The sequence below is a fragment of the Opisthocomus hoazin genome, chromosome 1, assembly GCF_030867145.1.
Source record: "Opisthocomus hoazin isolate bOpiHoa1 chromosome 1, bOpiHoa1.hap1, whole genome shotgun sequence".
NCBI lineage: Eukaryota > Metazoa > Chordata > Aves > Opisthocomiformes > Opisthocomidae > Opisthocomus > Opisthocomus hoazin.
Genome location: NC_134414.1, coordinates 106,581,026 through 106,593,797, shown reverse-complemented (window position 1 = coordinate 106,593,797; position 12,772 = coordinate 106,581,026). Strand labels below are relative to the sequence as shown.

The 12,772-nt window shown below is 40.7% G+C and overlaps 1 protein-coding gene across 1 annotated transcript in view; it reads left to right on the top strand.

The window, feature by feature from the left end:
• Positions 1-12,772, top strand: part of SIM2 (SIM bHLH transcription factor 2) — a 63,068-nt gene that overhangs the window by 40,484 nt on the left and 9,812 nt on the right. Inside the window, exons 7-10 of the mRNA XM_075432181.1 lie at positions 1,342-1,448; positions 7,009-7,156; positions 9,073-9,241; positions 10,252-10,660. Coding sequence (XP_075288296.1) covers positions 1,342-1,448; positions 7,009-7,156; positions 9,073-9,241; positions 10,252-10,660 — 833 coding nt within the window. The remainder of the gene's footprint in view (positions 1-1,341; positions 1,449-7,008; positions 7,157-9,072; positions 9,242-10,251; positions 10,661-12,772) is intronic.

Sequence of the window (12,772 nt, the reverse complement as noted above, 5' to 3'; positions counted from 1 at the left end):
ACTTACTGTTAGGGTAAGAGTAAAGAAGATGCATAATAGTTACAAAAGAAAATAAAAAAATCAAAGTTTACATTATCCGCAACCCCCAATGACACACGTTGCTTGAGACCCTTGTATTTATTTCTGTAGATACTACAGCGTTGTTCTCTGATACACAGCATCCTCATCAATGTTGAAGTTCAGACTAGAAGTACTTCTTGAAGTGAATGTCCTGACCATCCCCACTCATTGCACTGCAGTTCTTATCATGAAGAGGCCTTAGGCATGTGACCTGGATTCTCTCTGGATGAATCTGAATTGGAATACAACCTCCAAGAGCATGTCTAAGGCACTCCAAATATTATAAAGCTTTCAGTCCACAGGTCTAGACGAGAGCTAGTCCCAAGTAAAAGTCTCCTAATGAAAATATGCAGATGCGTCTGCTGCTGCAGAGTAGATCCTCAGCAGTAAAAATTTTACTCTACAGATTGCCTGCTAATGGACTGTGGTGTTTGTTACAAAGACATGCCTTTTTTATGGTACCTCTGGTCTGCCTTTTTAGGTGAAGAAAGCCCAGGACAGCATAAAACACCCCCAGCAACACTAGGTAAACAAGCCACATCATGGCTGAGTTTCACAATGTACTTTAAGGATTTTTGTTCTCAAGAAACAGTGCTAAATAAACAAAAGTCCATTTTGAACCATGAAGTTGGGGTCTTCAGGTCTGACCCAGTGTAAGTCTGACCAGTGTAGTCTGGTTCTGCAACATCTGCAGAGATGCTGCTCTTTCAGATTTGTTCCATTATTCTACTTCTCACCATGTGAGGATGTCTTTCTGAAGTCTAGCTTCAGCCTTCCTTTTCTTAGCTTGTGATCTTCATAGCTCCTTGTCTTTCCACATTTCCAGCTGGAATAAGCTCCTGCTTCCTTCTTCTGTTAGGCATTAGCCTGAATTTACTTATAGTCTGTGATCACAGCTTCTATGGACTGACATACATGCTACACCTGTATGTTTGCAAAGGAAATTAAAATGTGTCAGCAGTCCACAAAAGTAGTTTGATTGTTTCACGAATGGCTCCTCAACTGGATCTTTGTGCAAAGGATTATGCATGGCAGTGGCAAAAGCCAAAAGTGGAAATAAGTAAAAGAACTCTTTTTCCTGCCTGGTTAGGGAATAGCTGCACCTTGCTTTGGCTGGGTTGAGAGGGTTTATTTTCTTGTAAAGATGAGTATTCTGTTTCCAAAACTAACATTTTGTCCTGCAGTTTTTAGGCATATAATTTGTTCACACAGTCAAATGTTAGGTTAATGAAACTGAATATTCCTAGAGATTTTGCTTATTATGGAATCTTCTTTTTCCAGGGTGACTGAATTAACTGGATATGAGCCCCAAGATCTGATAGAAAAAACCCTCTACCACCATGTTCATGGTTGTGATGTGTTCCATTTACGATATGCTCATCATCTGCGTAAGTAAAAAGAGTGCTAGACTGAAATTTATTAAGTAGAGTGAGAAATTTTGCAGAAAACTGGTACGATGCTAGAAAGTAGAGAAAGCTTTCCAGATCTTCACTGGAGTTAGATTTTCAATAGTGCTTGGCTATCACTCAAGGAAACCATTAGTTCTGCAAATAAGCTAGATACTTAATAAGCTGGGCTTCTGAAAAAAAACATATCTGGCCACTTCTATCTTTCTACTTAAAGGATCTAGGCTCTTTTGAAAATTTGGAGCTGATTCTGGGTGGTGAACTTGTGAAGGACAACATTCAAAAGAGCAAGTGTGAGTGAGAAGGGAAAATCTGAACTTTACTAGCCTCTGTTGCCAAGAGAAAAATTATGCAGCAGCTCCCCATTCCTCTGAAATATGTCAGTAATAATCATCCCATGTTTGAAGTCAACACAAACCCAAAAAATCCTTAGATTAATGTTCATTAATAGCATGTGGATGAGGTTTGGAGAATGGAGTGTCAGGAAAAAAAAATTACACATTTAATAATTCCCCATCTGCCAACAGAGACACTAATCATATCTTCAAACATCTGGATTTGGGAAGTAGTTCCTTCAGTAGCACATTAACTTGAGAAGCAAATTGAGGGAATAGCTGAACTCTTGATTTGGCTCGGTCTGCCACAGCCCATACGATGCAAAGATGACATCCAAAAACCTATGTCAGTGACTTTTTTTCCAGATTGCTCCTGTAGGCTGAAAGCAGCCAGAGTCAAATCCTTCTTTTAGGCTTCCTTAAGGAGAAAATAGCCAGTTCTTCACCTTAACATGTGCTGTTCATGAGGATCTGGAATAGAAAGGAGGTTGTAACTGTATTTGGCAAGTCAGTGCTGATATTCCAAGTGCCGAATGCTGTTGATGGCAGTGTATGCTACACCTGGGAAAGCAGAAGCTGATCTTTACACCAAGTTCATGTTTACCAAAACACCATTCAATACTCTGGGCCATTGCAAACTAAAAACTAGAATGGCCAGGGTAGATGATATCCCCTGTTGGAGGCATCCTCTTTGTAGTGGTAACATCTGCATCTGGATGTGGCTGTTAACCAGTACCAAATATCACTCATTATTTTCACAAGACTATTTGAAATAGCTATGTCAATCAGTATATAGATGATACCATTATAGCCACAGTCATCTCTGGAAAACAGTTTTCCGTTTCGGAGCAGAGTGATGGATAATTCTGTGTGCGCAGTAAAAGACTTGTACTTTGGCTGCCAGTTTGATCTATGTATGACTGGAGTTTTCAATTAAGAGACAAATCATGTTTCCTGAATTACACCCCCACCTCATTCCACAAGAAAAAAAAACCTAAACCAAGCAGAATAACTAAAAGCATTTCTCTAAATACTGTATCTGAATTACAAAGATAAATTATTGTACAGTTTAAAACCAGAAGAAAAATGTGATACATATGCATAGAAATTTATGGAAGTTGCAAAGCAAATAAATGCCAAGAAACAAAAAATAATGGCTAATGCTTGGGCAACAGTGGGAACAGTGCAGAATCATGGTTAGAATACCAAGTAATAGGAATTATTAAAACAGATGTAAAGTGTACAAACTTCGTCTGGGGAGCACTGTTATAACTCCCCTACCATCCATCAGTAAATGTCTTAGGAACACGAACAGTAAAAGGTTGGCAGGTTTGACGTACCATTCTATAAAGCAATCCAATGATTAAGTGTCATCTGATGAAGATATCCGGAGAGAAACATCTTGCACCTAATAAGGATATTAAGAAAAAAAAAGAAAAGAAAAAAAAGGCATCCCTAAAATAGGGTAACAAATTGCTTTTTCAAAGAGGAAAAATAATTTCCCAAACTGAAGACCTAAAGCAACTGAACTTTAAGTCAGGCAGCACAGAGAACAAAACAAAGGAAACAGTGAGGAGAAGTTAGAAGCCATATAACAAGAGCATCAGACTATGAGGAAAACGTAGATGTGAATATTTGCCTAAGGTGTGCTGGCAGCAAACAGTGTTTCCTGTTTTAAACATTTGATTAGCTTCCAGCTATATGAAAAAGTTTCTGGCGTTTGAACTAGAGTTATTTATTTCTATAGTACCATCAATATACACAGTGTTTCCTCTGCAACTGGGGAAATGTGGCCACACAAATAATGAGTTCCTGCCTAAGGATCTTGCATTCTAAAAGATAGGATAGAGAAGCTGTTCCAGTATAGACAAAATATTCCTCTGTTCCAGTGCAGACAGAATATATTTCTGGCCTCAGAGAAATCACTTCATTTGTACCATTGTCTCTCCGTGAGGAGGATTTTGTGCATTCTACACATTGTAAGATCATTGCTCTTCCCACATAAATTTTTACAAGAGTCACATCTCTGTGCTTTGGTAAGACAAGTCCCAACCCCAGCTGATGTCATCACCAAACTGTTTTGCTGCTTCCTGGAAGTCAACCTCTGTATTTATAAAACCTGTCTTATAGCAGAGCACAGTTTACACTCTGTCCATGGCATTGAGTGGACTTTTACCCCCCAGCAATCAAGCCTTCTGGCAGAGCTGCATTCATTTTTAAAAGGGCAGAGGAACGGTAGCGTCTGCTAGGGCACCATCCACTGACCTTACTGCTCAAAGGCTGGGCCAATGACATGCCAGGTTGTTTGTGCCAGGGAAGCTGAAACAGTAACTGCTACAAGTGAGGAAGCAAGAAGTTCATTTCTCTTCATGATATCCTTAACAGCAGACTAGGAACTCCCAGCCATAAGCCCATAAGCCTGATGGTACCTTTTAAAATAGCCATCTATGACAGACCAGAAGGACCAGCCCAGCCAGCCCAGTGCCTTTTTCAGCTTGCCTGCTAAACCAGGAGGGAACCACAACAGCGGAACACCCAGTTACAAACGGCACATCTAAGAGCCAAGGCTAAAGCCACTGAATCCTCCTCGTTTGATTGCAGCAGAGGCCACCAAGAAGTCTGAGCCTGCATAGATTGTCTCGGTAGTGGATTTACCTCACTCCCATTTCTGAGGTTTCCCACTCAGCATCAGACAGGGTTATTTAACACACAGCCAAATGGAAATTGACCTCATTTACTGTATTGGAAGTGCAGCTACTGTCTCCTGGCCAAGGCCAGACTTTCCCCAGATTGCTAAAAATGCAGGAGACATGGAGTCCTCCTCCATCCCAGGAGAAATATTGGTTTATCCATATAATTAGGAAGGAAATCTGAACACTGTAGTCCTCAGTGGTTTTCACATCTTCTAAAATACTCTCTTAAGTGGAGAGCTAAAACAGGAATTTAAAAAAAATCAGTGAGAAAAAGAAAGTCAAAACTAGTCCCAAAGGACACGGAAGAACTTTGTTATATCCGTTACAGCATTAATTTCTAGTTTGGAAGACTGAGCAGCAAGGAATTCTGAATTCCAGAAAAACCTGACCATTAAACTAGCATGAAGACTTAGTTCTGAAAATCCTAGACCATATTACAAAAAATATCTTTCACATGATCTAGGCCAAAACGTAAGCATCATTTCCTAGAACTGGACCATTTGTGTTAAAGAACACGGAGAAACATAGAGATTCCATGGCATACAGCTTATTAACAAATACTTCAAGAACAGACTTATTTGGCATTGTTACACTGAATCTTTGAGTAGCAGCTACAAGACCCTTACCGTGGAGTGATATATTGCACTTAAAGAGTACACATATCTTTATTTTCTGTAGGTGTGTTTACATACTTACACACATATTCCTCATGATTTTCTTAAATATCGGTACATATGCACACCCCCACCCCATAGAGTATTCTATGTGGAAATGTATGCACGAAAAAGCACACCAGGAAGTATGAGGCAAAAATTTTCTCAATAGAGGCTTCAAACTCTAAATAATACTGGCTTAGTGTCAGCAAGGATGGGCTTTCGAATGTCCTGCAAGATGTTGTTTATCTTGTTGCTTTCTGAACAAATGGATACCATGTCCTATAATGGAAGGAGAGCTGACACTTCCAGAAAGACCCGTCTAGATCCATTTTGTAAGAGCTTGATTTTCTCAGGGAGATTAATTGGATTTGAAGAAAAGTTTAAATAAGTTGTGACGTGTGAGGATGGATAGGAGAGTAAGCAGTCCAGTGTGATGACCTATATGCTACAGATTTAGAGGACCTTTTAGCAACAACAAAAACTCTTGCTCTTCTAGTTCTTTCAGTCTTACATTGGGCTATTCACATTATTCACATTACTGTGGTCTCTGATTACTATCGAAATTACAAACCCCTACTCCCCCAAACAACAACTGAACAAAAAAATAGCCAACCCCAGCAATGACTGATAGCCATATAGTTAATTATCAAACAGTAAACAAAATCCCAAAGATCATGCACGCTTTAGTTCCCAATTTAACGTTGGATGACCTCCCTGTCAGAAAAACATTCTATGAATACTAATTATAAGGACATACATTTTCATTTCAAGTCATCGTTTGCGGTACTAGAGTTGGCTGAAAGAGAAAGTTGTTCAGTTTCCTTACTATGTATCTGCTTCTGCACCAAGCATGTGCAATGAGAGAACAAAATTACAGTGAACTTTGCTACAAAGTTCAGTCTAGTACAAGCCCTACATTTGCAAGCAGTAATTCCATTTCTTAATCATGTATTATGTAGAGGAATTGCTGCTATTGATTAGTTTTTTTGGACATAGTTTGTGTAGCAAGCTCAATCCCTTATTTCTTCCTTTAAAATAAATAACTGATTGTATAGAAGAGTAAGAAGATGGAGTTTCCCAGAGGAATGCTCCAGGGTCACACAAGAGAAGAACCACATTCAAAGGCTGGGCATTATGTTATAGTGAACCATTAGATAAATGCCTGGCACCGAACCAGAAATATTTGTGGCTTGATAAAATCTTTATAGATGCTGCACTACTGCTATTACAGCATAGCCTTATGCCAAAACATCTTTGTTCACAGAGAATCCAAACTGGTGTACAAAAGATCACATTTCTAGTGAAATCCATCAGATAACTGATTCACCTCTCCGGCCTTGTCTTTATTTGTGTGCTTAAGAACCAAATAGGATTTTAATACCCTTTTAATTCAACCTTCAAAATGTAGAGCTTACAGATGAAAAAGCAACACAGCATAAAACACATTGCAAAATACACAATAATCTATCAGGCTATGAATGACAAAAGTGCTTCCAAATACAATGGAAAAAATCAAGCTAGTTGTGTCTGCTTCCAAATACTTTTGCTGCCTTGAACTTTTCTTTTTCAGTTTCTAATGCAGAATGTAAGCATAAAAGAGCAGGGTGAACTGGAAAAGAAGGGAGACAAACCTTAATAGTTCACAATAGCCTATTTATAAACAAACATGTGACCTTGTGAAACTATGTAAAGGGGCAGGACAGCTACCTTTGCAGGGGAGCTATTTAAACTTTGGTGGGAGGAGGAGGTTTAAAGGAGGGGGAGAAGGGAGAAAAGTCCCTGCCTTGCACATAAATCTCTCCAGGAAGTGGTCACAAGTCCAAGCAATGTGAAATGCTTTTTTAAAATATATTCACAGTGTTGGTGAAAGGCCAAGTCACAACCAAGTACTATCGACTACTGTCCAAGCACGGAGGCTGGGTTTGGGTACAGAGCTACGCTACTATTGTGCATAACAGCCGATCATCACGGCCTCACTGCATAGTGAGTGTCAATTATGTCCTTACGTAAGTCAAAATACTTTGTACCATTACGTGTTCTAAGTATTTGATTCATTTTGTGTGTCGTCAGTAATTGATTCACTAGTAATTCAATCCTTTAAGTTTGCTTTACTCTTGTCTTCCAGTATTATTCTGTGTTTGCATGCTGCAGCCATTTTCCCCTCCTCATATCCTGCCTTTTTTAGTTACGTTCAGCTAAAAAGAGCTAGTATTCCTGACGACTACCTAGTACACCATATGCTGGAATGTAGTACCACCTGTAGCCATTTGCGTTAGACCTGGACCCCAGTTCTGTAACTGGCATCAGAACTGCGCTGGGGCTGTTCAGACACAGTGAAAGCTACTGCTAACCAGCAGAGGCCACAGTGTCAATTTGGGAGGCAGAGACATGGTAGGAAGCATTACTCCTTTCAGGGACAGGTGAGTCACTGAGGATTCCCTCACTTGCCTTGGGTGGCACAGATACTCAGGGCAAAACGACATTCTCACAGTGGCAAGTAGCTGCCACTCAGCTGGTGAATGTACAGTGATTTGGACCTGCAGTTTACAAAATATGGTTCCAGTCATGAAGGTGTTGCAAAATTCTTATCTTGATATAAACCTGAGAGAGACAGAAATCTATACAGAATAAGCTGAAACAGACTGTGACTGAAGACACTGTCTGTGGGGGAAAAAGGAAAAAAGGGATAGCAGGCACCCACTGTGTTGAATAGTGTAAAAAAGCAGGGAACTATACACTCCTTTTGTCTAGACTGATCCATTTCTTATGTAGCTGGAAAGTAAGAAGCGTTTGCATGATGTGTGTGGTAGGATGATGTATGGTTGCATATTACAATTGTTGTCTCTGATACATATCTGTGATACCTGGGGAGTTGAAGTGTAGCTGTTGAGAAATCACAGAGTGTTTTCTTAAACTACTTGAAGTAGGTACTCAGCCCTGGACACACTGGCTAATGCTGCCCTCATTCCCATACAGATGTGAGAGGCAGCAGCGCGAGGGAAAGACTCAGCCCTGCAACCTGTTTGAGTCCCACGACTTGGGGCAAGTCATTTGAGTAAAAAGGAAGACACTGTGCTAGGGAAATAAAAACATATTGAGTTGAATTTGCTTCCGGGTTATTCACCATCAAAAAGTGATGGAAATGAGTTCTGAATAGGAATTGAAGAAAGAAGTAGGGTTTTTTCTAGATCTCCTTTCAAAAATAAGCTCCACTGTTGCTACTGACAAAACCAGGGGAGTTTTAATCCCCTTTAATCTGATGATTTAATCATCAGAACTGTATCAATTAATGTTTCAAAATATGATCCACAATCTGTTCTTGATTTGTTTTTTAGCCTCTTCTGTACAAAACCCTGTCCTGTCTGTGGGCCAGATAAAACTGAACACAACAGAGCAGAAATGAAAGTCTAGAGACTGCCAGAAGAACAACATTGCAGCTCCTGTGGTCTAGGTACAAGCACATTGTGCTGGCAGGAGAGGAACATCACTCCTTTTCCTTTCCTCGGGGCTAATTGCGAGAGCCAGGGCAGAGACCAATTCCTGATTGAGGAGGAGACAGATGAATTGATCCGTGTCTTTCTATCATCCAACATGGCTGTGATTCCAAACTGCAGGGTGCCACGGATGGCTGAGAAGAAGTTAGCACAGCTTAGGTTGAGACAGTGGGGACATTTAGCACAAAGAAGTTAAAGCGGTTCCCGGTGGAATGTTTGTGATTGATAGACTTGCGTGGGGACAGGGTCAGACCATAAAATTCACTGTCTGCTGACACCCCCAGCCTTGCACTGCAGACAGTGAAAATCTTGGAAGAATGAAAATAGTGAGTGTGAAACTGTGAAAGCTAATATGTATCTTCAAAGGAGCCATTGTGGATTTGTGTGATATGTTTGAGTATGTAATTTATTGGACTGTTCTTTTGCAGAGATATTGAGTATAAGGAACTTCAGTTGTCACTGGACCAGGTTACCATTTCTAAGTCACAGTTTTCATGCAGAAACTCAGTGTCTACCTCACAGGAAACAAGGAAAATAGTAAAACCCAAAAGTAATAAAATGAAGGCAAAACTCAGAACAACGCCTTACCCACAACAGGTAACATTTTGTGCAATATTTACTTATCAGCTGTTGTGGTAGAGTGCTTGGGACAGGATAGAGATCATCCAGAACTGAACATACTGAAAAACTGACTATAGTGTGCTCAGCCGCTGGAACTCCTTGCAGGCCAGAATACAGTTAGACCCTTCTGTTCCTGGGGTGTGCAGCACAAGTAGTACAAACCAACTCTGGCGAGTGATGCAAACACAAAAACTTTTGGATTTGGAGCATGTAAAGTACTTCAAAAACAATGTGTTTTCTTGGTAAAAAGAAGAAAAACATGTACTAAGAATAGCTGTACTGTGAAAATTTGTGCTGGTGCAGAATGCATCTCATTCACTGTTGATACATGTAGTTCTTAGTGGCACATAGGTATTAGCAGTTTCCTTCTGCTGGAGAATGCATCTTAAGAACTAATCCTAGCAAACAGAGCACTGGAGTAGGATTTGGAATATATCTCACTGTCACTGGGTGAGCTAGAACCAGACGTGAAAGGAGACTATGGAGATTGTCCATAAAACCGGGTCGGTGAGACGGACAGTCACCATGAGACATTCTGAGACCTTGCAGTGAATATTGCTGGAAGGGACTACTATCACCTTAAAACAGCTTGACATATGTCTAAAGCTTGACATGCCAACATATGCAAAATCATATTCATGGTCTGCTACTCCATTTGTCAGTGACTTTCAGTGCTTTGCAACAAACTTCTGCCCTCTAGTATTTTACAACTGCCTACACTTACTAGGACAACTGGCAAAATTATCAAATCAACCCTTAACATTAGGATCACAAAGAAGCTTTTTGTTCCCATGTTAAGTGAAGGTAAAGTTATCGTGCAGACAAGGAACTTTAAATGCACTGGTAAGCCAGGCCCTTTAGCCAGTGAGATCGCAGTTCAAGGAGGTCCGGCTTTGGACGCCTGTATGATATGTTACGCGGTTTCATGCAAAAGTTAGTCATTTAATTCTCTTCCCCTCCCTTTTTCTTTTTTTTCTTTCCTCCAGCAATACAGCTCATTCCAAACAGACAAACTGGAATGCAGCCAGGTGGGAAACTGGCGATCCAGCCCTGCAGTGAACGCTGCCACCATTCAAGAACAAAACTTTCATTCAGAAAACAGTGAACTTTTATATGCCCCGTCATATAGCTTGCCTTTCTCCTACCATTATGGACACTTTCCTGTAGATTCGCATGTCTTCAGTAGCAAAAAGCAAATGCTGCCTTCAAAGTTTGGGCAGTCTCAAGGAGCACCTTGTGAAGTGGCTCGATTTTTCTTGAGTACACTGCAGACAAACGGAGAATGCCAGTGGCATTATGCCAACTCCTTGGTACCCAACAGCCAGTCACCATCCAAAAATCTTCCTGATCAGCCAGTGAACATCATCCGACATAATCTTGCACAGAGTTATGAAGGTGAGTGTCACTTCAAAAAAAGGAAAAAAGGAAAGCAAACCTGTGGGGTGTCTGGGAAAGATTTGTGACTGTAGTTTGAAAACAGAAATTATAGAGTTATAGAATGCTTCGGGTTGGAAGGGACCTTTAGAGGTCATCTAGCCCAGGCCCTCTGCAGTGAGCAGGGACATCTTCAACCAGACCAGGCTGCTCAGAGCCCTGTCCAACCCGGCCTGGAATGTTTCCAGGAATGGGGGATCTGCCATCTCTCTGGACAACCTGTTCCAGTGTCTCACCACCTTCATTGTAAAAAATTTCTTCCTTATATGCAGTCTAAATCTACCTTATTTTAGTAGTACCCTTTTTTACCCTCTTTAAAACCATTACCCCTTGTTCTATCACAACCGCCCTTACTAAAAAGTTTGTCCCCATTTTTCTCATAAGCCCACTTTAAGTACTGAAAGGCTGCTAGAAGGTCTCCCTGAAGCCTTCTCTTCTCCAGGTTGAACAACCCCAACTCTCTCTGCCTTTCCTCATAGGAGCGGTGCTCCAGCCCTCTGATCATTTTTGTGGCCTCCCCTGGACCCGCTCCAGCAGGTCCATGTCTCTCCTGTGCTGAGGGCTCCAGAGCTGGATGCAGGACTCCAGGAGGGGTCTCACCAGAGCAGAGTAGAGGGGCAGAATCACCTCCCTCAACCTGCTGCTCACGCTGCTTTTCATTCAGCCCAGGATACAGTTGGCCACCTGGGCTGCGAGTGCACATTGCCGAGTCATGTCCAGCTTTTCATCCACCAGTACCCCCAAGCGTTTAGGAAACACAGAAAATCAGAAACAGTGAAGTGTAACAACTGCTATGTTTATAGTACTTAAATGTTCATCCCTCTTCTCATTACCATCAGAATGTGATTAGGAATATTACCAAAGCATGAGTTGGAAAAATGCATTCACCAGAATCACTTTTAGAATAGGACAGAGACACCACTCCCTTTAATATTGGCACAGTTTACCTTCATGTTTTGCACTATCCAAGTAATTTAGTGGAATTGCTCAGGTAAGTCACAGCTGAAGTCAGAAAGAAACAAATGTACTTCAGTTCACATAAAGAAATCAAAATAAATGTGATCTATTTCCATAAAAATTGAAGGTTGTCCTTTCTGAGTATGAAGCCATTCTGAAGTTACTACAGTAAATGAAATGCAGTCTTCTGCTTTATTTGAAAATGTCTTCAGTGCTCCTCCCTGATCAACAGCGTTATGTCTCTGTACAGATGGTCAGCTCAAATACTTTGAAGGAAGCACTGAAGACATTGACTTCTCTGAGGTGGCAACCGATCCTATAAAAAATAACCTTGCAAAGCTATACAGTAACTAATATAAATGTAAACAAGCTCAACATACACTCTTATCCTTGGTTCTCATATACATTACATCTATCTCCATACACCATTTTGATGAGTTAAAAATCACTTATGAGGACTGACTGGTTGATATGCTGTTATAAATTTAGATGGAAACACTCCTTTCTTCTAGCTTCATTAAGGATGGGACAGAGGAAGCAGTAGTGGAAATTCAAAATAAAAAAGCTAGAAAAGATAGGCTAGAGAGTCTTGAGTACCAGAAAGAAGCATTTATTCACTTAGGGACATGACATTAGCTATCCTAGATCTGAAGGGAATATCTGCAAATGTTAAAAGCTGAGCTACATCAGACAGAAGACGGTATCAGACATTGAATGTTTCCCACAGAGGAACAAATAACTTTTGCCCAGGGTTTTGTCCTTCACAGGACCATTTGACCTCACATAGCTGACTGACCGTGGCATTTTATTTTACTGTTCTGTGTTTAGGTTGAAAACGAGCAAGAATGAAACTCTTCTTACAGCCTAGTGCAGGCTAAATGCTTTTTCTGAGCTCGTGCTCATCTAATGTGCTGGCTTCCTTTTCTTGCTGTTGTGGACTGGGTGTGAAAAGCAGTAGCTCTAGACCAAAAATAAGAAATGGTTGTGCCCTTTCTAAAGAGGCTGTATCTTTGTGTAAAAGAAAAAAAGCTACATGTTTTGAGGAGAAGTATAAGGATTGAAGTAAATCCTGCAGATCCCCAGTAAGTCTGCAAGAACAGAGCTACTGTAGGTGTA